We start from the raw sequence: 26,750 nt of genomic DNA on the forward strand, positions 1-26,750 counted from the left end.
GAATTTAGACTGGCAGGATCCCTTTCTTCTTTATATTTTTGTTCTTTTAATATATATATTTTTATTTTACTCGTTGTGCACCTCCTCATAAAGTCTTAAAAACTTTTTTTTTTTGGGGGGGAGGGGCTCCTAAGCAAACTTGGTTTGCTCTGGAAGGCTGTGGCCCAAACTCGGTCAGAAGAGAAGCAGCGAGAGCGGCGGTACTCCTCCAGAGAGACAGTGCATCTGACCGAGTTTGGGCCACAGCCTTCCATAGCAAACCGAGTTTGCCTAGGAGCCCTCGCACCAGCATATTGTACCGCCCCACAGCATTACTCCAGTAAGGTGTTTTTTCGCCTCCGACTTTGTTTTACTCGGCAACACCAGATAAAATGGAATTGTTCTGAGGAAGGTCCATTGGGACCGAAAACGTTTAACAGCATCTGTTGAATCTGTGTCTGGACGTACAATAAAAAATCAACAAATTACCACTTCATAACTTATTTGAGTGCCAAGTTCTTGTTATATATTGATTCGTGGGTTGGATACCCTACTTGAGCACCAACTTCTCACCTATTGACTGAGTGCCGTGTTTACGTACTATACTTTTACAATGTAATAATAATAATAATATGTAAACCTATGAAGCTGCGTTCTGACACTTTAAAGACTTATATTACAAAGGCAAAATTCGTCTCATACTTAACCCCAGTGTAATCAGGCGAGTCAAAATTTCAATCACGTCAGAAGACAAAACCAGGGAAGACACCGATTGGTAAGTTTATTAACATACATTACATTTACACAGATTTCTGGCGGAAAAAAAAAGTTTAATGATAGTGCTTCTTAAAAGTGCATCTTTTGCCAGTTTGAACATGTTAACCCTTTACGGAGGAGGCCAAATTTTTCAAATGTGACATGTCATTTTATGTGATAATAACGATAGAATGTTTTAACTTATCCTAGTGATTTAGAGAGGTTTTTTTTGTGGCACATTGTACTTTATTATAGTGGAAAGTTTAGATAGTTTATCAATTTTGAAACTTTGAATATTTATGTTTATTTCAGACAGTTAAACCACGGCAAATAATTAATAAGTAACATGTATCTTATGTCTGCCTTACATCAACACTATTTATCAAATATCTTTTTATTTTGATAGAATGTCAGAAGGTTTAAAAATGAAGCAATTTTACATTATTTTTTTTAAAGGAAATTTGCTAAGTATTTTTTAGATTCCTATTCAGTTTTGAAGTGACTGCCATAGTCTGTGTTAATACCAATCGCTGGATGATGCAGCAGGGTGTCAGCTATAGTATACAAATGCTGCATTTTCACCCATTGGGGGATGCTATTCTCTTATGTCTCAGGTCAGTAAAAAGCCGTATTGGTGAGCATTAAACATTTGAACTAGCCACATTATGGAATTCTGGCTGTAGAGCTAAATAAATCGTCTTTCATGTGGTAATTTGTCCTCTCCGTTGTGGAAATACTGGCTTGTAAAGTTTATACGTTGTTAAACCCAGCTGGGCATTACTCACGATTCTTCTCTGGGGCCATGTACTTTGTCCAATACATGATGTTTACCAGTTATAAGCAGGCAGCAACTAACTGGAGGGACATAAAAAAGAATACGTTTCTATAATAGCTTAGGACAGGTTTTCTCCTATGTGAGACGTATTGATACAGCCCTGTTCTCACTGGATTCACTGCAGAGCTGTGTCTGATTACAAAGTTCTCAGAGTGGAGCAGAGATGAGTGTGACTATAAACACCTGTAGACATAGCTGTGAAGTTGGTAAGCCAAACCTCCGACTCCTCAATTTCCATGATACTGACTCAACCAAAATGGCCTCCGACTCCACGACAGGAGGCGTATTGATGAAGTGCTAGGTTCATATTGCGTTAGTGCAATCCGTTTAGCGCCTAGCGCTAGCAGATTGCGCTAACGCAATGTTGTTTTATGGGGTCGCGTTAAACGTCCCCGCTCTCGCAGATCTCCGATCTGCGAGAGCGGGGAACGGACCTCGGGTGCCCCGCGGACGCTGCAAGCAGCGTCCACGGCGCGCCACAAAACACCGGCACATCGCTACCGCGTGCCGAAAATGGCACGCGCTAGTGATGCGCGTCCCCATTGCTGTTAATGGGCGCGCTAACGGACGCGTTGCACGGCGTTAATTTTGCCGTGCAACGCTGTCCGTTAGCGCGGTCACATTAACGCAATATGAACCAAGACAAAATGTGTGTTGGGCTGGTGGGGACGCTTTTACAAATTAAATACTATGTAAGTAATACTCTCATGCTGTAATCTATCTGGCTAAACTGTAGGGGATGTTTTACCCCTTGTATTATTGCCTTTGTTGATTTACATGATATGATAAGCACTTCACTACGCTCTATTTGCACTATATAGTGCCCCCCAATATTTACTGTCCAGTAGTTTTTCTATTCCATTTTTAATATGTCACATTGAATAAAAATGATTTTTTAATGGGTATATACTCTTTGGTTATTTATTTAACAGTTTCTTGTGCATTGTGTTAATCTATGAGTTTAATTACCCAAAATTTAGTTTAAGTGGGTCTTTTTTTTTTTTTTTGCTTCGTTTTATTCAGCATTGCAGTCACTATTGCATGATGTGGCCAGTTTAAAGGGAACCTGTCACCCCCCCCCCCCCTCAAATCGAAGATGAGCTAAGCCCACCAGCATCAGGGGCTTATTTACAGCATTCTGTAATGCTGTAGATAAGCACCTGATGTAACCTGAAAGATGAGAAAAAGAGGTTAGATTATACTCACCCAGGGGCGGTCCTGCTGCGGCCTGGAGCCTCCCATCTTCTTACGCTGATGTCCTCTTCCTTGCTTCCTGTTGCGGCTCCAGCGCAGGTGTACTTTGTCCTGTTGAGGGCAGAGCAAAGTACTGCAGTGCGCAGGCGCCGGGAAAGGTCAGAGAGGCCCGCCGGTGCCTGCGCACGGCAGTACTTTGCTCTGTCCTCAACAGGACAGACAAAGTACGCCTGCGCTGGAGCCGCAGCGTGAAGACAAGAAAAGGACGTCATCATAAGAAGATGGGAGTCCCCAGACTGGTCCGCAGCACCCATAGGATCGGACCGCCCCTGGGTGAGTATAATCTAGCCTCTTACCTTTCAGGATACATCGGGGGCTTATCTACAGCATTACAGAATGCTGTAAATAAGCCCCTGATGCTGGTGGACTTAGCTCATTAGCTTCGATTTTGGGGGTGACAGGTTCCCTTTTAACATGCTCAGATTGGTGAAGGATCCCCTCTAAAGAAAACAAAAAAGAAAAAGCAAAGGCCATACAAGGGGATCACCAGGCAGCAAGGAAATGTGCAACAAACACAGCTTTTATTAAGGTATAACACAGGACAAAAACATTAAAAACATCTAAAAACCATAGAAAAACAATAGCCTAAAATAAGGCATGTGCCTGTATACAAATGCAGGGGGATTTTGGGGGTGACAGGTTCCCTTTTAACATGCTCAGATTGGTGAAGGATCCCCTCTAAAGGGAATCTGTCAGTGGGATTTCAACTCCCAAACTATTTATATGCACGTGTAGCTCTTAACCAAACACAACAAGTATGACAAGGACACATGGTATTAATCATTTACCGTATATACTCGAGTATAAGCCGAGATTTTCTGCCCATTTTTTTGGGCTGAAAGTCCCCCTCTCGGCTTATACTCGAGTCACCCCCAGGGGTCGGCAGGGGAGGGGGAGCGGGGGCTGCCTAATTATACTCACCTGCTCTTGGCGCGGTCCCTGCAGGTCCCTGACTTCCCAGCACCCCAGCTTCTTCCTGTACTGAGCGGTCACATGGTACCGCTCATTACAGTAATGAATATGCTGCTCCACCTCCCATAGAGGTGGAGCCGCATATTCATTACTGTAATGAGCGGTAACGGTGACCGCTCAGTAGAGGAAGAAGCTGCAGCGCCGGGGAAGCAGGGACTGCACCGCGCCAGGAGCAGGTAAGTATAATGGGGAGGGGAGCGCTGCGCGATGTTCACCTGCTCCTCGTTCCGGCGCTGCTCCGTCTTCTGCAGTGACGCTCAGGTCAGAGGGCGCGATGACGTGGTTAGTGCGCGCCCTCTGCCTGAACGTCAGTGCAGAAGACGCTGAAGATGGAGCGGAGCCGGAACAAGGAGCAGGTGAATATTGAAAGTGCCAGGAGCCTGAGCGACGAGAGGTGAGTATGTGATTTTTTTTTTTTTTTTTTTTTTTATCGCCGCAGCAGCAAATGGGGCAAGTGTCTGTATGGAGCATCTATGGGGCCATAACGTTTGTGCAGCACTATATGGGGCAAGTGTCTGTATGGTGCCATAATCAACGTTTGTGCAGCACTATATGGGGCAAGTGTCTGTATGGAGCATCTATGGGGCCATAACGTTTGTGCAGCATTATATGGGGCACGTGTCTGTATGGAGCATCTTATGGGGCCATAATCAACATTTGTGCAGAATTATATTGGGCAAATGTGTCTATGGAGCATCTTATGGGGCCATTATTAACCTTTATGCAGGATTATATGAGGCATATTTTAATATGGAGCATCTTATGGGGCCATCATAAACTTTATGGAGCATTATATGGGGCTCCAGATTCAATATGGATATTCAAAAACACTTAACCTACTGATATCTCAATTAATTTTACTTTTATTGATATCTATTTTAACTATTGACATTTACCGGTAGCTGCTGCATTTCCCACCCTAGGCTTATACTCGAGTGATTAAGTTTCCCAGTTTTTTTGTGCAAAATTAGGGGGGTCTGCTTATACTTGAGTATATACGGTACCTATAGTTTACCCTCTCCATGTGTCCATTGGATTGTCAGACCTATCATCAAAATGTCTCACAAACACCAAACCAAAAAACGATGATCGCAAGGTCAATTTATCCAAAATGTATTCAAATTTCATTATAAACCACAAACTTTAAAATACATAGTACCAATTAGGGAAAAGAGGGGAATAGAAAAACATTCTTGCATAGTGTGATTCATATTAAGCGGCGCAATCATCCGGGCAAAGGACTTATTTAAATCATGTATATAGAGATGTATAAGTATTGATTCTCTACCTCCGTCCGCAAGTATTTATTAATCTAACATCAAATGCAACCTGTCATTATTATACATATCTGCGTAGCCCCAGCTATTTGCCGCGAGGAAACATATTATCCACAATTCCAGATTACCCCAGCCTATGCATAGACAGAGATCACCTCCCCCCCCTTCCCCCATATACCACCGGCTACCCAGTTCCACCATAGGGTCTCCCAAAATAGCAAAGAACAATACCAATAAATAATGTTATATTTGCCAGTGGATGGCTGCAAGAAGTTGGGGGCTATACCGATGCCCAAACAAGTGCCTCCGCCCCGACGCGCGTTTCGGACCTTTCCTTTTTCAAGGGGCCTCCCAAACTATTAATATGCACATGTAGCTCTTTCAAAGATAAATTCTGCAATACCTTTACATGGCCAAGACCGTTCCTTTACCACTGGGAAATCGATGTTTGAATTGATATGTAAATGATTCTGAAGATCCTGTAGATCTGAATCATTAGTCACTCCAGTTTTTGCCTGCATTTCTTGAGGTGATTGATGGGTTTGTCCCTTGTTTTGTACATCAGGAGTGACCTGTCAGTCAATTAGAGCAGTGCAAGAGGGCGGCCGGGGACGACACCAGACTAATCTTGTCTCTGCCTATGGTCCCTGGCTGTATATTAAAGGGACTCTGTCACCTGAATTTGGCGGGACTGGTTTTGGGTCATATGGGCGGAGTTTTCGGGTGTTTGATTCACCCTTTCCTTACCCGCTGGCTGCATGCTGGCTGCAATATTGGATTGAAGTTCATTCTCTGTCCTCCATAGTACATGCCTGCGCAATGCAATCTTGCCTTGTGCAGGCGTGTACTATGGAGGACAGAGAATGAACTTCAATCCAATGTTGCAGCCAGCATGCAGCCAGCGGGTAAGGAAAGGGTGAATCAAACACCCGAAAACTCCGCCCATATGATCCAAAACCAGTCCCGCCAAATTCAGGTGACAGGTTCCCTTTAAATTGTCAAAGTGTTTCAGAGGAAAACATACCTATCTGCAAATGTGCAGCCAGGCTCTCACTCATGCTGCTTTTTTTGTGGCTGCTATAAATGCTATGTGCCAAATGATCAAATTGCCCACTATAGGTGGGATTCCCTATTGAGCTGCTGAGACTGCAGACTGGTTATCTGAGACCTAGGGATATTTCTTCTTCAATACAGAAAGTGAAACTCGTATGTTATATAGAGTTATTACAAACAGAGTGATCTATTTCAAGTGTTTATTTCCGTTAGTTATGGCTTACAGCCAATGAAAACCCAAAAGTCATTATCTCAGTAAATTAGAATAATAAACAAAAACACCTGCAAAGGCTTCCTAAGCATTTAATAGGTCCCTGAGTCTGTTTTCAGTAGGCTCCACAATCATGGGGAAGACTGCTGACTTGACAGATGTCCAGAAGGCAGTCATTGACACACTAGACAAGGAAGGTAAGCCACAAAAGGTCATTGCTGAAGAGTGCTGTACCCAAGCATATTAATGGAAAGTTGATTGAAGGAAAAAGTGTGGTAGAATAAGGTGCACAAGCAACTGGGATAACCGCAGCCTTGTCAGGATTGTTAAGAAAAGGCCATTCAAAAAATTTGGGGAGATTCACAAGGAGTGGACTGCTGCTGGAGTAATTGCTTCAAGAGCCACCACACACAGACGTATCCAGGACATGGGCTACCAGTGTCGCATTCCTTGTGTCAAGCCACTCATGAACAATAGACAACGCCAGAAGCGTCTTACCTGGGGCAAGGAGAAAAAGAACTGGACTGTTGCTCAGTGGTCCGAGGTGATGGTTTCAGATGAGAGTAAATTTTGCATTTCATTTTGAAATTAAGGTCCCAGAGTCTGGAGGAAGAGTGAAGAGGCCACAATCCAAGCTGCTGGAGGTCTAGTGTGAAGTTTCCACAATCAGTGATGGTTTGGGGATCCATGTGATCTGCTGGTGTAGGTCCACTGTATTTCATCTAGACCAAAGTCAGCGCAGCCGTCTACCCAGGAAATTTTAGAGCACTTATATTTCATTCTCCAGCAGGACTTGGCACCCGTCCACACTGCCAAAAGTACCAATGCAAATAGTAAAGATGAATGGAAACTCCAGCTCCAATAAAAGGTGAAAGTCTTTATTAATCCAAATTTAAAAATGGTAATCCAACGCACATAGTGAACAAGTGGATGAGAGCGATAGTGTCTGCTACGCGTTTCGATCCATAAGGATCTTACTCATGCCTTAGGAAAAACCGGATATAAAGGTCTAGATATACCTATCATAAGCCAATGACACAATTCTAATTGAACACGTGATAAATCCGGAAAGGTCCTAAACATATATAACAAAGACATATAACAATATGACTAAATAGTACACAAATTGAATAAAAAAACAATTAAAACATTAACAATAATGATATAATATTTCATTTCTTTTGTTCAGACCTGCGGGAAAACGGGTGTTTAAATTATATATCCAAAAAGCCTCTCTAGTTAAAAGGCGTCTTTTCATATCCCCGCCACGATTATTTTGATATACTATTTCAATACCATGTACTCTAAGATTAGATACATCCCCACGATGCACTGTGCCAAAATGCTTAGACACCATAGAGATGTTTCTATTAGGGACATGTAATTTATTAACATCTCTCAAATGTTCGGTGACCCGTGTTTTTAATTTTCTCAAAGTACAGCCTACATAAGAAATTTCACAGACTAAACAGTCTATCTTATAGACCACATTTCTAGAATGGCAATTAATAAAACTTTTGATGTTATATTTATTTGTATTCTCGGAGTTCTGAAACGTATTTCCCAAATGTGCGTGTGCACAAGTGCTACACGCGGCAGTGCCGCATCTAAAAAACCCCTTATAATCAAGCCAAGTACCAGATTTGTGGATCGCAGGTGGAGCACTAGGAGCGATGGAATCTCCTATGGTTTGGGCTCTTCTGGACACCACGCTAACGCCATCCTTAAGAATATGCATCAGCGTGGAATCCTCATGTAAGATAGGTAATCTTTTGTTAATAATGTCTCTAATAGAGTTAAATTGGGGACTGAATTTTAAGGAAACATATGGCTTATTCTCATATTTACTGGCATGCGTATTGTTGATCCTATCAGAGACCAACAAATTTTCTCTCGTTTTTCTATCAACTATAGCATTAGCTCTATCTAGTGACCACTGTGGATATTTTCGAGCTCTCAATCTATTTCTTAGGCTCTCAAACTTATTATTCATATCAATCTCTCTGCTGCAGTTACGTTTCAATCTTGTAAATTCACCAGTTGGTATCGCTTTAATTGTGTGGGCTGGGTGGCTGCTAGTAGCGTGGAGAATAGCATTACCACTGATTGGTTTAGCATATGTCTTGCTGGCAATAATTTCATTCACATACCCAGATAGCTCAAGATCCAAAAAAGAAATTTTGTGTGGATCAGAAACAAAAGTGAATTTAATTCCAAAATCGTTGGCATTAATATAATCCACAAATCCCGGTATGGCAGACACATCGCCCCCCCAAATTATGAGGGTGTCATCGATGTATCTGCCATACCAGGAGATGTGGTCCATAAAAGGGTTGTTAACCGAATAAATGAACCTTTGTTCCCAATATGCCATGGTTAGGTTCGCTAAGGAAGGGGAATATTTCGCACCCATCGGAACTCCCGACTTTTGTACATAAATTTGTTTGTCAAATGAAAAGATATTATTCTTCATAAGAAAAAAAGAAACTTGCAACGTAATTTGAGAAAATTAAAAACACGGGTCACCGAACATTTGAGAGATGTTAATAAATTACATGTCCCTAATAGAAACATCTCTATGGTGTCTAAGCATTTTGGCACAGTGCATGGTGGGGATGTATCTAATCTTAGAGTACATGGTATTGAAATAGTATATCAAAATAATTGTGGCGGGGATATGAAAAGACGCCTTTTAACTAGAGAGGCTTTTTGGATATATAATTTAAACACCCGTTTTCCCGCAGGTCTGAACAAAAGAAATGAAATATTATATCATTATTGTTAATGTTTTAATTGTTTTTTATTCAATTTGTGTACTATTTAGTCATATTGTTATATGTCTTTGTTATATATGTTTAGGACCTTTCCGGATTTATCACGTGTTCAATTAGAATTGTGTCATTGGCTTATGATAGGTATATCTAGACCTTTATATCCGGTTTTTCCTAAGGCATGAGTAAGATCCTTATGGATCGAAACGCGTAGCCGACACTATCGCTCTCATCCACTTGTTCACTATGTGCGTTGGATTACCATTTTTAAATTTGGATTAATAAAGACTTTCACCTTTTATTGGAGCTGGAGTTTCCATTCATCTTTACTATTTGCATTCGCTTGGCGTCTCGGTCAGGACGGACTCTCGTGCTCTACATCTGGTGGTCTGGTCGGTGAGCTGGCTGCGGCTTTCAGCCGTTTTTTCTCTTTTGTTATATTTATCCAAAAGTACCAATACCTGGTTTAAAAACAACAGTATCACTGTGCTTGATTGGCCAGCAAACTCGTCTGACCTTAACCGCATAGAGAATATACACCAAGAACTGAGTGCAATTACTGAACATACATTTCAGTAGACCAACATTTCGGACTTTAAAATCATTTTTCAAGCTGGTGTTATAAATTATTCTAATTTTCTAAGATAATGACTTTTGGGTTTTCATTGGCTGTAAGCCATAATGACTCTATATAATATACGAGTTTCACTTTTTGTATTGAAGAATTGAAATGACCTTTTTAACGATATTCTAATTTAGTGAGAAGCACTTGTAGGTCTATGCTCTACTGATGATGATTCTTGCCTTATGGTGTCACCTCTAACCTGAAGATAATTCTATCTTCCCTAGTTGCAGTCTGTAAATGACTGCCATTGAATCTCTCAGACTCCTGTTTAGCTATTGCAGTGGTATGAGGGTGGGGATTACTAGACAGATTTGTACAGGGGTTGGAACGTAGAATCAGATTGCACTGGTTTGTGAAGGAAGATTGTATATTTTTATAGATTACGGAGTTGCATTAGATAATTATGTATGAAGTTTCTGGGTATGTTATTACACTTTTTATTTTCTAGATGGTTTCAAGGGTCACATTTTCTCTCATGCCTGGATTAAATAACATCTGAAATATGAATGTGGCGTTTTTGCACAAGTTATCATGGCTAATCCACAGTAAGTATCACTGGATCACTCCTAGGCATCTGCCTTTGGGCAGAATTTCTCCCAGATTGAACTGGGAGGTAGTGAGCCCATTACTATTAAAGTGAACCTGTCAGCAGGATTGTTCTCAGTAACCTACAGACATAGTCAGGTTGGCACTGTTATACTGATTAAAATGATACCTGGTGCTGAAGTCCGTCCTGTGGTTGTTGTTTGATCCTTATTTTCAGTGATGAGTTAATGATATGCTCGTGCCCCGGGGTGGGCTTGTGGGGGATCTTCATGTGGTGTTCTGATTAGGTATTCATCTGTATGGCTTCCGACAGGTCACTGATCCATCAGTAACCTGCCCCCTAGTTTACATAACAAATATTATATCCAGCTCTGGCAAAAATTGAGACCACCACATCAAAACCCTGTCATGGGCAGCCCAATTTCCAGACCTGAACCCCATTGAAAACCTCTGGAATGTAATAAAGAGGATGATGAACAGTCACAAGCCATCAAACAAAGAAGAATTGCTTAAATGTTTGTGCCAGAAGCAGTGTGAAAGACTGGTGGAAAGCATGCCAAGACACATGAAAGCTGAGATTATAAATCATGGTTATTCCACAAAATATTGATTTCTGAACTGTTCCTGAGTTAAAACATTAATATTGTTGTTTCCAAATGGTTATGAACTTGTTCTCTTTGCATTATTTGAGGTCTGAAAGCACTGGGGTTTTTGTTTTTTTAATTTTGACCATTTTTTTTTTGTCAGGAAAAAAAATGCAAAATTTATTGCTTGGAACTTCGGAGACAAGTTGTCAGAAGTTTATAGACTAAATGAACAATTTACATTTTACTCAAAAATATACCTATAAAGAGAGAAATCGGACAAACTGAACATTTTGCAGTGGCCTCTTAAGTTTTGCATCGGAGGTGATGCCTGTGCTTCAGCCTGATTACATATGTAATGAATTATATACACATTTGTTTGATGTTATCTTAAAGTTCCTTAAAAAAATGTTTGAAAATGGCGCCAGCCGCGCATGCGCAGTAGCAGCTATTGGTGATCCTCCAATTCCTCCTCCAAGATGGCGCCGCCTGCGCAGTAGCAGCGATCGCTACCTTGGAGGAGGATTTCTTTTTTTTTTTTCCCCTTCTAGCAGTTATTGGCTATAGCTGCTGCGCAGGCACCATCTTGGAGGAGGATTTTTTTTCTCTCTAGTAAAATGGCGCCACCAGCTATCAGATCTCCAATAGCTGCTAATGCGCAGGTGCGGCCAGCATCATTTGCCAACAGATTTTCTTTTTTTCGTTTAGGAACCAGCGCCTGCCTGCAGAATGGTTTCCCCCCCCCCCCCCACTTCCCCAAGATATATATAATCTTCATTATGTAAACTAGGGGGCAGTGAGGGATCAGTGACCTGTCAGCAGTCTGCATTATAAATACCTAAGCAGAACACCACATGAAGACCCTGCCCGCCCAGGAGCATGAGCATATCATTAACTGAAAATAAAGATTAAACAACCACAAGATTGATTTCATCACCAGGTATCATTTTAATCAGTATAATGGTGCCGACCTGACACTGTCTGTGGATTACTGTGCACAATCCTGCTGACCGGTTCCTTTTAAACAGATAGAGAGAAGATGAATTGTGTATAATAACTGATATATTTGTAAAGCTGCTTTTCCTTGGTGAATTACCATATATACCTGTGTATAAGCCGAGTTGTTCAGCACATTTTTTTTTTTTTGTGCCTAAAATGCCCCCCTCGGCTTATACACGAGTCACGGTACAGAAAGCCGGCGGGGGCAGCGGGTGCCAGGAGCCGGCGCACACATACTCACCTACCAGTGCGCCCTCGGTGCTGGCACTGCATTCTGTTCAGGCCACCAGCGCCTGCCTGCAGCTCTTCCTGTGCTTGGCGGTCACGTCGTACCGCTCATTAACGTGATGAATATGGATGCGTCTCCACTCCCATAGGCGTGGAGCGCATATTCATCATCTTAATGAGCGGTACCACATGACCGCTGAGCACAGGAAGACGGACGGAACGGGGGAGGCATGCATACAGGGATGGAACGGGGGAACCACGCATAGCAGGAGAGGGATGAGGGGACAATGCATACCCGGCTTATACTCGAGTCAATAAGCTTACACAGTTTTCCGTGGCAAAATTAGGTGCCTCGGCTTATACTCGAGTCTATGCGGTAGCTAATCGTTTGAAAGTCGATTTCGGTCAGTACCCGAAGGGTGATACATGCATGACATTACTTCATGACTTGGGACTTGCTTCTTTGCTTTTTTATTGTTTATAGGTCTAGCTGGCTGAAGCCATGTTGTGGCAAGAGGGCTACTGTGTGGCACGTATTTCTGCTCAGTGCCGGAGTGAATAGCTTCCTGGTAGCCTGCGTGATCATAGTGGTAATTCTAATGACCATGGAGCTGCTGATAGACACCAAGCTACTTCAGTGTGAGTTATTATAAATTTCAATAATTTGTGTCGCTCGTCGTAGATTTGCTAGATGTATGGCATTGTATATTACCACTGTAGAATCTCTAGAATGCGGACATCAATCCAGGCCTTGGTGTTATGTACTGTATAATTGCTTCAACAGATTTAAGGGGAATCTGTCACCAGGCTTTTATTCCTCTATCTCAGAGCTGTATGACGTAGGGACAGAGACCCTGATACCAGCGATGTGTTACTTACTGGGCAGCATGTTGTATTTTTGACAAAATCAGTTTGTTTTATTTCAGATTCAAGATTTCTTGATATTTTTTTTTTCTTCCACATCCTGAAAACAATCTCCCTTTAGGTTTTCCTTCATTTTTAAGAGTAAAAAGTTGCAGGGGGCTAGGTCAGGCGAATAGGGTGGGGGGAGAAACCATTGTCATGCCTTTTTTTTTTTGCCAAATTGGTTGATTTTTCAACGTTGTGTGGGCAGGCACGTTGTCGTGATAAAGTAGCCAGTCCCCCCAAGCTCCACAACTCAAGTATTTTTTTTTCCCCTCATTACTCACGCAATCGTTTCAGCACTCGCAGATAGTAATGCTGGTTCACTGTGGTGCTCTGAGAAACAAATTCAACGTGAACTACTCTTTTGTCAAAAAAACAAGCCATCATGGATTTTCAAATTTGATTTGACTTGCCGGGCATGTTTTGGTCTGGCCGATGAAGCTTCCACTGGCTGGATTGCTGTTTTGTTTCAGGATTATTGGCATAAATCAAGATTCATCCCATGTGATGACTTTTGACAGAAAGTCATGGTCAGTGTGCCAGTTTTTTCAATTCCTGAGACTCTCAGACAGTTCTCTCACTGGTCATCGGAAAGCAGTCGTGGAACAAACTTTGCTGTGATGTCTCCTGTTCAGATCTTCAGTTAGGATTGTTTGGTATGAACTCCAGGAAATTCCAGTTACCTTATTTCCTCCAATTCGTCGACTATTTTGCAGCGACCAAACGTGATGGCTTTTTGAACATTTTCATCTGTTCTGGACATTGAGGGGCGACCTGAACGGGGTTCATCTTTAAGTGGCATTTGTCCACTTTTGAACTGGGCAAGCCACTCGTAATTCTTGCCTGGCTTACAGCTTCCTTCCCATAAGCTTCCCAAAGCAGTGAAACTGTTTTCTTTAACCGGAAATAGAACTAGATGTCGGCGCTTTGTTCTTTAAAGTTTTGCCATCGCAATATCACTTTGGGAGGGGATTAAGAATACAGTCACTCTGTCCGCTGCTATGGTTTCTCATGAACGCTACTTGGCCAGCTGAGCAGGGAGAGTGTCTAGTAGCGTACCTAGCGGGAGAGGGCACTGCCAACCCACTTGCTTACAAAATATTTTTTTTTTTTAGGTGCCCCTCATATATGAAATTACAGGAAATAAAATGGTGGGTACTGTCTAAAGGTTGCTAATTTAATAGAATGTTTAAATAGGCAGGTAATAGATGAGTAAGGAGGAGCCAAGGGACCATAAGTCCATGCCTAATAAGACCAAGAATACGATGAGGAAACTGTTATTGATTGGCAGATGAAATATCGACAATATATTGATCTGTTAAGATGCAAAACAAAAATCAGTGTTTTATCTTCTGCAGCTATACTGAGTGCTGAGCTCTGTATAACCACATCCACACCACTGATTGGCAACTTTCTATGTACACTGTGCATAGGCAGAAAGCTGGCAATCTGGCCGGGGCAGGGCTATCCAGAGCTCATGGACTCAGGATCTCTGGTTCTACATCAAGCAGCTCTCAGATTAGCTTGTAAACACCAGTGACAGATTTCCTTTAAGCTGTTTTTTTTTATGGGGTGACGTGGACAAGCCCTCTGGCTTCATTTTTATACAAAATAAAATGCTTATTTATAGTAACTTGTTTGAGTAACCTGTAAATATAAAGGGGCTGTTAGTTACAAGGAAAAAAAATTTGGGGGGCAGAAACAGTTCCTTTTTCAGCTAGAGGCTATATGTGATATTTCAGGTCAAGCCCCGTTTAATAAAAGTCACAATTGAAATAATCGGAGAGAAAACGCTACCGCGTTGCTTTACTCTTTGTGTTGTGAATCTCATTTGCTGCTATAAAATCCTTCAGAAAATCTTGCAGAACTGCACATGTGTGAACAGACTTACTCAGACTGGTGATATCAATTATTTTATTTATTTTTCTACTTAATTTTTCTTAGTTTCTAATGCATCGCAGTGTTCAGGGATCATTCACTGGATTAGTCTGTCCATTCTCTCCTTGTTCTTTGTAGAGGTAAGCTTTTTTTATATACTTACAATATTTATCACAAGTGGTCTAACCTCTCTGAAGTCCGCAGTATTTTGTCCCCCCGCTGGCAGAAGTTACGTACTTATCATACATTTTTTCATCTGTTAGCTTTAATCGGTCAAGTGCAAATTGGAAAACATACTAGTAGTGTCCTAGAAGCTCCCAGTAACTCTTAATCCGTGTATTGCCTACAGATTACGGTATATATTATTATTTATTTATATAGCACCATTAAATATCACTTACAGTAAACAAAACTAACAATGACAGACTGATAAAGAGGGGGGATGACCCTGCCCTTGCGGGCTTACATTCTACAGGATTGTGGGGATGGAGACAGTAGGTCGGGGTTGCAGTAGCTCCAATGGTGTTGAGGTGGTCGTGTGGTCATTACAGGCTGTACGCTTTCTTGAAGAGATGGGTTTTCAGGTTCCGTTTGAAGGATCCAAATGTGGTGGATAACCAGATGATGGGGGATATTCGGGAGAAGTCTTGGAGGCGATTGGGTGAGGAGCGAATAAGCGTGGAGGAGAGGAGGAGGTCTTGGGAGGACCGGAGATTACGTGAGGGAAGATATTGAGAGATTAGTATGGAAATATATGGAGGAGAAAGGTCATGGATGGCTTTGTAAGTCAGTGTTAGTAGTTTAAACTTGATACGCTGGGAAATTGGGAGCCAGTGAAGGGATTTGCAGAGGGGAAGCAGGAGTGTAGCGAGGAGAGAGATTAATTAGTCGGGCAGCAGAATTAAGGACGGACTGGAGGGGTGCTAGAGTGTTAGAGGGTAAGCCACAAAGGACGATGTTGCAGTAGTCGAGGCGAGAAATGATGAGGGCATGCACAAGCATTTTGGTAGAGTGAGGATTGAGGAAAGGACGGATTCTGGAAATATTTTTGAGCTGGAGGCCACAGGAGGTGGCGAGAGCTTGGATGTGCATTTTAAAGGTTACTCCGAGGCAGCGGATTACCGGGATGGGGGAAAGTGTGAATTCATTTATTGTGATATATAGATCAGGTAGGGAAGGTGTGCGAGATGGAGGAAAGATAATTAGTTTGGTTTTGTCCACATTGAGTTTGAGGAAGCGAGAGGAGAAGGAGGATATGGCTGATAGACACTCTGGGATCCTGGAGAGCAGAGAGGTGGCATCTGGGCCAGAGATGTAGATCTGAGTGTCATCGGCATATAGATGGTTCTGGAAGCCGTGGGACTTTGAGTTGTCCCAGGCCAAGGGTATAGATTGAGAAGAGAAGATGTCCTAGGTCAGAGCCTTGAGGGACACCAACAGAGAGGGGGCGAGATGAAGAGGTAGTATGGGAGTGAGAAGTAGTATGGGAGTGGGAAACGCTAAATGTGCGGTTGGTGAGGTATGAGGAGATCCAGGATAGGGCGAGGTCTTTGGCACCAAAGGAAGAGAGGATCTGTAGTAGGAGGCAGTAGTCAACTGTGTCAAAGGTAGAGGACAGGTCTAGAAGGAGGAGTATAGAGAATTGTCTATTAGCTTTGGCTGTAAGTAAGTCATTCGTAAGTTTGGTCAGGGCAGTTGCAGTGGGATGGTGGGGACGGAAGCCAGATTGTAGGCTGTTGAAGAGAGAGGTAGATGCAAGGTGAGAGGAAAGTTCAGCGTAGACGTGCTCCTCAAGTAGTTTGGAAGCAAATGGGAGCAAAGATATGGGGCGATAGTTGGACATAGCACTTGGGTCAAGGGAAGGCTTTTTGAGGATAGGTGTCATTGTGGCGTGTTTGAAAGCAGAGGGGAAGGTACCAGAAGTTAGTGATAGATTGAAGAGATGAGTTAGGGATGGGATTAATGTAGTGGTGAGGTTGGGGAGGAGGTGGGATGGGATGGGGTCAAGCGCACAAGTGGTAAGGTGTGATTTAGAGAGAAGATGAGCAAGCTGTCCTTCAGTGATTTTTGGAGAGGGAAGTTATGGGGTTAGGTCATTGGTCTGGCATACAAAGGGGTTGTGGTGGTCGGACAACAAAGACTTGCCTTGTTTGGTCTATCTTATTTTTGAAGTGTGTGGCAAAGTCCTCAGCAGAGATTAAGGAAGTCGGAGGGGGCAGTGGTGGGCGGAGGAGGGAGTTAAAGGTGTTGAACAACTGTTTGGGGTTGTGGGATAAAGAAGATACGAGGGATGTGAAATAGGCCTGTTTAGCAGAGGTGAGAGCTGATTTGATTGCAAGTGTTGCTTGTTTGAGTGCAGTGAAATCATCTTCCGAATGCAATGCAGATGAAATTTACTCTTATTTTCTTTGTTTTTTGTTTTTTTATTAGACCATATTCAGGATCATTGTTCTGGGTATCTGGGATTATATTGAAAACAAAGTTGAGGTGAGTTTTCTCTTCTTTTTTTTTTTTTCTTTTTAGTGTTTCTGACAAACTGACTGGCATCATTCTGTTACAAGAAATGGTTCCCTAAGTAAGACCACATCCATGTACAGACCTTGTCACTGGGCTATATTCTAATCTCGGGGTCCTAAATTGCATAGAACCAATAATGCAGGATTTTTTTTCTTCAATAGTATTTGTGTACTCAACAGGTATTGGATGGAGCTGTCATTATTCTCTCACTTGCTCCCATGGTGGCATCTACAGTAGCCAATGGACCTAGTAGTCCATGGGATGCCATCAGTCTCTTTATTTCTTTGAGGATTTGGAGGGTGAAGAGAATTATTGATGGTAAGTGACATTTTATGTTTTGTAATTTTGAAGCTATTTGGTCGAAAATACTTTTACCAATCATTCTTTCTTCTCTTATTTTCTATAAAATTATTTCCAACAAGCATTTACTAATTTTACTACTATCTTTTTGCTTTTTCGTTCCCATTTGCTAATGTGCTACAATTCTTCTTTTCTGGGTGTTTATAGCAACCCCTCTTTTTGTCCAATTGTGGCTGGAATAGGATTATAACTGAACACATTTCACTGTGGCTAAGTGATCGTCTGCAGCCTATGGTCGAGGAGGCCCAACTACGTAAATGATACCAAAGAGCTTCTTCTACACCTTATTGCCTCATAACTTCTCTTTGGAGGCTTTAGCATTTCATTGTCAGCAAACATAGCAATTATCCTAAGAACGTGTGGTCTTATATATGGTCTGTTAAATGTTGTTATTTTTCAGAAAAATATCTTCATTTTGGCAAGTGATTTGTAAATAGAAAGTTGCCCATTGGGGGTGAAATTCTTGAGTTCAGTGGCCAACCACTATATGGCTTGTTGGTAGACGAGTCTTCTCTCTATATTCTACCATCATCACGTGCTTGGATAACATCAAGTTCTATGGTCTTTACATAGATAATCTCAGTAGGAGAATTGGGAACAAACCTCACATTTTGTCTAGTATTTGAATGATAGTTAAATTTAGACTTTACCCTATAACAACATGACAACCGTGCATCTGTTCTTGCTAACATTCTACATCCAAAAGATGGTCTACCGGTAATTAAAAAACAATTATATAGAAAATCAGTTAGTGGGAACACTATTCACCATGCTGAAAATTGCCATCCAAAACCTACAGCTAGGAATATGCCAATTAGTACATTTATTCCAGCCTAATGTGTTTGCACAGAAAACTCTACTTGTGAAAATGAATATAAAGTTATTTTCAATAGGCTTGGATAATGTGGGTATAGGAAAAAGAACTGAAGTAGAGCTAAAGGCATTAAATATCTCAATACTAAATCTAACAGACTTTAAAAATGCAATAATATCTTTTCTACTCCATTTAGTATGAAAATATTTCTACTTTTCTACTACTTCTTTCCATTTGATTTATCACACATTTTGAAGAACTGCATTACATAAACCATGATTTCAAGTCTGTACACTCCACATTCTGATCCTTAACATATACATAGCTTACTACTTAAGGATCTTTTCCTTATGCCACTCTGAGATGTGATGTACTGTATATACTAGAGTATAAGCCGACCTGAATATAAGCTGAGGCACCTAATTTTACCACAAAAAAACTGGGAAAACCTATTGACTCTAGTATAAGCCATATATGCATTGTCTCATCATACCCATTCTGGTAGGCATGGCTCCCAATCCCTATCCTGGTATGCATGGCTCCCTCATCCCTATCGTGGTATACATTGTCCCTTCATCCCCATCCTAGTATGCATGGCACCCTCATCCTCATCCTGGTATGCATGGCACCCTCATCCTGGTATGCATGGCTCCTCATCCCCATCCTGGTATGCATGGCTCCTCATCCCTATCCTGGTATACATCGTCCCTTCATCCCCATCCTAGTATGCATGGCACCCTCATCCTCATCCTGGTATGCATGGCACCCTCATCCTGGTATGCATGGCTCCTCATCCCTATCCTGGTATGCATGGCTCCTCATCCCTATCCTGGTATACATCGTCCCTTCATCCCCATCCTAGTATGCATGGCACCCTCATTCCTATCCTCGTATGCATTGTCCCCTCATCCCCATCCTGGTATGCATGGCACCCTCATCCCTATCCTTGTGTGTATGGCCCTCATCAGAAAAAAATAAAATATAAATATATTATAATATAAAAATCCTACTTGCCTTCCTGTTCTCCCTCGCAGCGTCTTGTTCCGATGCCAGCAGCTGATTTATGCTTGTTGGTAATGACGTAATGCGCTGCTTACAAGCAGAGGACAGCTGCTGTGCCGAAATACTTGTTTCTCTCCATGCTGGGACTATGTGTGGAGGGCAGTAAGTATTCATTGCTATTTAATAGCGTGCACAGTAGCAGCACCCACCGGCTTCATGCAGTGGCCGGGCGATCACATGTGCCCGCTACTTAAGGGAATGAATATTCACTGCCATCCATGCCCATGGTAGAGGAGAGAAGTGAATATTCATTCCCTTAAGTAGCGGACACACGTGATAGCCTGGCAGCTGCAACTACTGTGCATGCTATTAACCCCTTCTCGACTTGTGCCGTACTAGTACTGCGCAGGTCGCTTCTCTCCCTTTGATGTGGGCTCCGGTGGCATCCGCGGGTGTAATCGCAATCCACCCGCGGCTATTAACCCATTAAATGCTGCTGTCAAAGGCTACTTTCACACATCAGGTTTTTTGCATCAGGCACGATCCGGCGAATGTTGGAAAAACCGGACCAGCGCAGATTGTGAAAAACTGATGCGACTGATCTGTTCTTTCGATGGATCCGGCTAGCATATCTAGATTATTGGCTGGAAAAAAAAATTTGGAGCATGCTCAGTTTAAAAAAAAAAAAAAAAAAAGGAATCCAGCGCCAGAATCCGTCATTTTCCGGATCCGACACCTTCCGGCTCCCATAGGCTTCCATTCTAGAAAACAGCCGTAAGTGGTTTTTCCAAAAATTGGAAACGGCAGATATTCCGGCGAAAAACAGACGAAACACAATGTCATCCGGCGCAATCCGGCACTAATACAAGTCTATGGGAAAAAAAACTGGACCCGCGACAACACTGGCCGGATCCGATTTTTTTTCTTTTTAAATTTAGCCGGATTGAGCCTGATAGCGAAAACCTGATGTGTGAAAGTAGCCAAACTCTGACAGCGGCATTTAACACGCGCTTCCCGCCATCGGGTTTGAAATCCACCCATCGGTGACCCCATCACGTGATCGCGGGTCACCGATGGGTTGGCATGACAACCAGAGGTCTCGTGGAGACCTCTATGGCTGTCACTTCTGGCTTGCTGTGAGCACCGCCTAGTGGTTGGCGCTCATAGCAAGTGAGGTATTCTGCTATATACAGTTGATCTGATCATCGCCTGTATGTAGTAGAGCCGATCGGGTTATGGCAGCTTCTAGCCTACCATGGAGACTATTGAAGCATTCTAAAAGTGAAAAAAAAAGTTTGTTTTTTTTTTTTTATGTAAAAGTGTCAATCACCCCTTTCGCCCCATTCAAAATAAAACAATAAAAAAAAAAAAAAATCAAATATACACATACTTGGTATCCCTGCATTCAGAATCGCCAGATCTATCAATATAAAAAATTCCTTTTTTTTTTGGTCGCAGCGACCTTGTATTACAATGCAATAATGGGCGATCAAAAGATCGTATCTGCACTAAAATGGTACCAATAAAAATGTCAGCTCGGTGCGTAAAAAATAAGCCCTCACCCTACCCCAGATCATGAAAAATGGAAACGCTACGGGTCTTGGAAAATGGCGTAAATCTATTATTTTTTATTTTATTTTATTTTTTTTTTTTTTAGCAAACTTTGGATTTTTTTTTCACCATTTAAATAAAAAAGAACCTAGACATGTTTTGTGTCTATGAACTCATCAATGACCTGTAGAATCCTAATGGCCGGTCAGTTTTAGCATTTGGTGAACATGGTACAAAAAAGTCCAAAAAAGATTGTGAAATTGCACTTGGAATTTGTTTCCCTTTTTTGAGAACACGATATGGTAAAACCAGTGGAGTCGTTCAAAAGTACAACTTGTCCCACAAAAACAAGCCCTCACATGGCCATATTGACGGAAAATTAACAAAAGGTATGGCTATGAGAAGGGGAGCGAAAAGCAGAAACTCAAAAACGAAAAAGGGCAAGGTCTCATAGGGGTTAAAGAGCAATGAATATTTGTTTCTCTGCCTCCTGTGACCCGTCGCTCTCCCTCCATCTTGTGGGACCCTCATTCGAGTATAAGCCGAGGGGGGCTTTTTCAGCATAAAAAATGTGCTGAGAAACTCTGCTTATACTCGAGTATATACAGTATGTAAATCCTGAAAGAAATCAAATGACCATTAAAACAAATATAACTGGTACAATTTCCAATATCAATTAATTTATACATTGCAACACAATGCCTGTTCTTTACGCCATTTATTGCCAATTCTTGGAAAAAAAATTAAAATAAAAACGCGTCAGAACACATTTATGGATCCCATCCACAAAATATAGTTCCAAAACGATCATTATCAGGAACCTTTAAACGTTTCTTGGAAAACTCATTCTGTAAATCTAGTTTCCAAGTACAGGTAATGGGAAGAGTATGGGTGGAGACTGGCAGAATGTCCTATTAATGATAGAGACATGCTGGATTTTTTTTATATTGAGTTGCGTATACCAGCAAGTCTACAGTACAGAATTGAATTAATATATTTATATTAAAGGGTATCAGTCACCAGGTTTTTGCTACCTCATCTGAGGGAATCCTAATGTTGGGAAGAAGAGCTGAATCCAGTGATGTATCACTTAGATTACTGGGTGCAGCAATTCTCACACAGAGGTTTTAGACTTGCATGAAGTAGAGCAGAGTAAGCTGCCCCCTCCCACACTAGGCGTTCCATGTACCAAGTCCATAGAGAGTGAGCTGCCTGTCGGTCACAGGAGGGGGAGTGTTGGACCAACGCTCACCAACCAGCTAGATACAGCAATAAGCTATTGCAGCTAAAAGAATGATTGTAAGCAAACCAAACCTCAGAGCTTGATAAGAGCGGCATTGCTGAAATGTGTGAATAAAATGAATTAAGGCTATAAGAACCCGCAGTGGTTTGAATCGCATCACCTGTTATGCATCGTTAATAGGGATGAGCGAATAGCTTCGGATAACTCCTTATCTGAATAGCTGCCTCGGGAGCCCGGACACCTGAGTATTATGATTATCACACAGCCGCGACACATGCAGCTGCCGGACACCTGATTATCGGAGCGCTCCATGTATCCGGGTTCCGCTGCAGCTTCTTCGGTAAACATTACAGCTATTTGGATAAGGAGTTTTCCGAAGCTATTCGCTCATCCCTAATCGTTAAACCTTATTCTCTGCTTTCCCATCTTTTTGTGATGATGATGGGTTTTAACTGTTTTTCTAAATAAAGGTGCGATTTTTAAGTTTTTTTCTGGCCATTCTGGATGGCAATTTAATTACGGTAACCGTAAACCGTAACCGTAGTGTGGTATGCGTTTTCGTCAAGGGGAGAAATGCAATGTAAACAACTGTAAATGAGTGATATTATGCACTGCTATGAGATGTTTGGCTTAAATTCCATATTTCAATATATTTACTACTTATAGCTTGCATAAGATTTCATATTTAATTTTTTCAAATTTGGGAAACATTTCCGATATATTGTCCTAGCACTGATTTCTCTTGCCACTTCAACTAGGGTTCCGGTTTTGGCCTTTCAGTCCCTATTATGCAGACTGACCCTGCCTGTATTACATCCTTAGTGAGGGGTGTCATGCCTTGATGAGATATGTCTTATTCCCCTGATGAAGCAGCTACTGAGGAAACGCATTGGGAGGCACACGGGGTCAGACCAGGTTTAAAGGTGTCTTTAGCCATTAATGTCCCTCACATCTCAGGCAAATTTGCTTTTATATTTTAATTTGTTTTTTTTTTACACCTTTTGTATATTTAATAAAAACTTATATTTATTGATTTTGAGAAAAACCCTATCTTTGTGCTTTTTCTGTTCACATCTCCCACAAATTGAGAGATTGGTGAAACAGATGGGATTTATTTTGTCGCTGTGACCAGTGGGGTACCGCAGGGGTCAGTATTGGGACCTGTTCTCTTCAACATATTCATTAATGATCTGGTAGAAGGTTTACACAGTAAAATATCGATATTTGCAGATGATACAAAACTATGTAAAGCAGTTAATACAAGAGAAGATAGTATTCTGCTACAGATGGATCTGGATAAGTTGGAAACTTGGGCTGAAAGGTGGCAGATGAGGTTTAACAATGATAAATGTAAGGTTATACACATGGGAAGAGGGAATCAATATCACCATTACACACTGAACGGGAAACCACTGGGTAAATCTGACAGGGAGAAGGACTTGGGGATCCTAGTTAATGATAAACTTACCTGGAGCAGCCAGTGCCAGGCAGCAGCTGCCAAGGCAAACAGGATCATGGGGTGCATTAAAAGAGGTCTGGATACACATGATGAGAGCATTATACTGCCTCTGTACAAATCCCTAGTTAGACCGCACATGGAGTACTGTGTCCAGTTTTGGGCACCGGTGCTCAGGAAGGATATAATGGAACTAGAGAGAGTACAAAGGAGGGCAACAAAATTAATAAAGGGGATGGGAGAACTACAATACCCAGATAGATTAGCGAAATTAGGATTATTTAGTCTAGAAAAAAGACGACTGAGGGGCGATCTAATAACCATGTATAAGTATATAAGGGGACAATACAAATATCTCGCTGAGGATCTGTTTATACCAAGGAAGGTGACGGGCACAAGGGGGCATTCTTTGCGTCTGGAGGAGAGAAGGTTTTTCCACCAACATAGAAGAGGATTCTTTACTGTTAGGGCAGTGAGAATCTGGAATTGCTTGCCTGAGGAGGTGGTGATGGCGAACTCAGTCGAGGGGTTCAAGAGAGGCCTGGATGTCTTCCTGGAGCAGAACAATATTGTATCATACAATTATTAGGTTCTGTAGAAGGACGTAGATCTGGGGATTTATTATGATGGAATATAGGCTGAACTGGATGGACAAATGTCTTTTTTCGGCCTTACTAACTATGTTACTATGTTACTATTTATCAATATTCATAACATATGTTTAAATTAATTTAATCACTTTTAATATTGTGAAGAATTAAGCATGCGAACAACCTTGTATACTGTCTGAGCCCACACACAGCCCTCATATTCAGTATGAGCCCCTTAGCCTCCTATGTACAGGGTGAGCCCCCACATAGCCTTTGATGCTGGGGAGGGCATGATGCGGACTGTGGGCCATTGTATCAGCCCTTTGGCTGTCTCTTTCACATACGGCCATCTGGCTGTTCCAGTCCGGCCCGCGGGCCACAGTTCGCCTGGGGCTGACCAAAACTATACTACAAGTATTATTTTTATATGGGGCTAAGTTCCCTACATACATGTGTGAGTGGTTTAATTAGCGTTTTGGGGGTGATGGATTCCCTTTAAACATTGTATATTAGACATATAGAAGTTAAAGACTACACATCACAGGACAGTTGCAGATTATAGACCGCTTACATCCACTGCAGATCACAGTACCAGGGAAGGTGATAAGATTCTCCATATCTCGGCTGCACGCTGCAGAGTTTTTTGGTGTGGAAATTTACATGAGTGGAACACATGGAGATTACGTGACATCTGCCGTGGGATATTTTCTGGTAAGTGTCTAACTATCCTAACATACATGTTGTGTATCTCCTCCTTGCAGCTTATGTCTTACCTGTAAAAGTGGAGATGGAGATTGTGATACAGCAGTATGAAAAAGCCAAGCTAATCCAGGAGGAGCAGTTGGAACGACTTACACAAATGTGCCAAGAGCAAGCGGTGTGTTGTGATTTTTTTTTCCCCCTCTTTCATAAAATCTTCATCACATATGAGAGCACCGTTACAGTAATAATAATAATCTTTATTTTTATATAGCGCTAACATATTCCGCAGCGCTTTACAGTTTGCACACATTATCATCGCTGTCCCCGATGGGGCTCACAATCTAAATTCCCTAACCGTATGTCTTTGGAATGTTGGAGGAAACCGGAGAACCCGGAGGAAACCCACGAAAACACGGGGAGAACATACAAACTCCTTGCAGATGTTGTCCAAGGTGGGATTAGAACCCAGGACTCCAGCGCTGCAAGGCTGCTGTGCTAACCACTGCGCCACCGTGCTGTCCTATAGTAATATATGTGTGCTACTGTACAATTCTTGCATTTGTGTTAAGAAGAAAACACACAGTCATTATGTAAGACGTGACGATTTCTAGTGCTCACACCACTAAATTAAAATCTTTTCGTCCAGCTTGTTTTTCATTTCCACTTTGGAGTTCACATTATGTACTTAAATAATCAGTGGAAACAAGGATTGCATTTTGATTTTCTAGCACTAGGTGGCGACACTTTACCGGTCACAGATATGCAGTGAAGACATTCATCAATTCTCCAAGTCATCTTCTAGTATATCATCTGTTAGGGTCCATTCACACTACATTTGCAGTGTACGTCTGTGTCAATATTGATGCGGTGGATTCTGAATCGGAGCTAGTTTTGGGTGGCATCTGAGTCGGTAATAATATACTGACTCCAGTTTAAAAAATATTATCCAATGTAAAAACCTTCTAATGATCAAATTTCATTGGAATTTAGAAAAGTATAGAAACATTAATATAAATGTGTTTTTTTTTTTTTTATGTTCTCTCAATCTAAGCCTCACAGTGACGCTAAAGCATATATACCACTCTGGATCCTTTTTTTAATCTATTTTTATTTTATTTAAACTCTGACAGTATGAGTACTGTCATACTTCAGTATGCTACTGAAGGACAGATGTGTGGTCAGGTTTGAGTTATATGTTTGGAAATCCTTCTTACTTATTCCACCAACATACTCTGCAAATGCAGTGATAATCCACTTTTACCAGTGCTTGTAACATGAGGTCACATTTCCAGAAAATAAAGCTCATCCTGTATTTGTCTTTATTTCCCTAATATTCATAAAGTACTATTTCTCATACCAATATCTGTCATCTTCTCCTTTCCTAGTTTGAAATTCGGCAGCTAAGAGCGCACCTTGCGCAGCAAGACCTGGATCTGGTGGCTGAGAGGGAACGAGCCTTAAAACTCCCACATGAGCTACAGAACAAAAACAGCCGCTTCATGGTGGTGGGAGGAAGAGATTCTGATGAGGAAGCAACCGAGAATCTCACCGAGCTGTCACATGGTGAGTGCACAGTATAGCGATTCCTTGTAGTGCACACATTTATTACATTGATAGAACTGATTGGCCGCCATGGTCCTG

The 26,750-nt window shown here is 41.8% G+C and overlaps 1 protein-coding gene across 3 annotated transcripts in view; it reads left to right on the plus strand.

Moving 5' to 3' along the window:
- Positions 1 to 26,750, plus strand: part of TMEM266 (transmembrane protein 266) — a 64,512-nt gene that overhangs the window by 3,410 nt on the left and 34,352 nt on the right. The window contains exons 2-9 of one of the 3 annotated variants that reach the window (XM_069765531.1): positions 692 to 754; positions 10,182 to 10,278; positions 12,575 to 12,729; positions 14,941 to 15,014; positions 17,305 to 17,361; positions 17,571 to 17,709; positions 25,169 to 25,284; positions 26,495 to 26,672. In XM_069765531.1, coding sequence (XP_069621632.1) covers positions 10,265 to 10,278; positions 12,575 to 12,729; positions 14,941 to 15,014; positions 17,305 to 17,361; positions 17,571 to 17,709; positions 25,169 to 25,284; positions 26,495 to 26,672 — 733 coding nt within the window. In that variant the 5' untranslated portion in view covers positions 692 to 754; positions 10,182 to 10,264. Of the gene's footprint in view, positions 1 to 691; positions 755 to 10,181; positions 10,279 to 11,571; positions 11,804 to 12,574; positions 12,730 to 14,940; positions 15,015 to 17,304; positions 17,362 to 17,570; positions 17,710 to 25,168; positions 25,285 to 26,494; positions 26,673 to 26,750 lie in introns of those variants that run through there. The other 2 variants (XM_069765530.1, XM_069765532.1) reach the window with 2 other exon arrangements.

Source organism: Ranitomeya imitator, chromosome 4 (genome assembly GCF_032444005.1).
Source record: "Ranitomeya imitator isolate aRanImi1 chromosome 4, aRanImi1.pri, whole genome shotgun sequence".
In the NCBI taxonomy this organism is placed as follows: domain Eukaryota; kingdom Metazoa; phylum Chordata; class Amphibia; order Anura; family Dendrobatidae; genus Ranitomeya; species Ranitomeya imitator.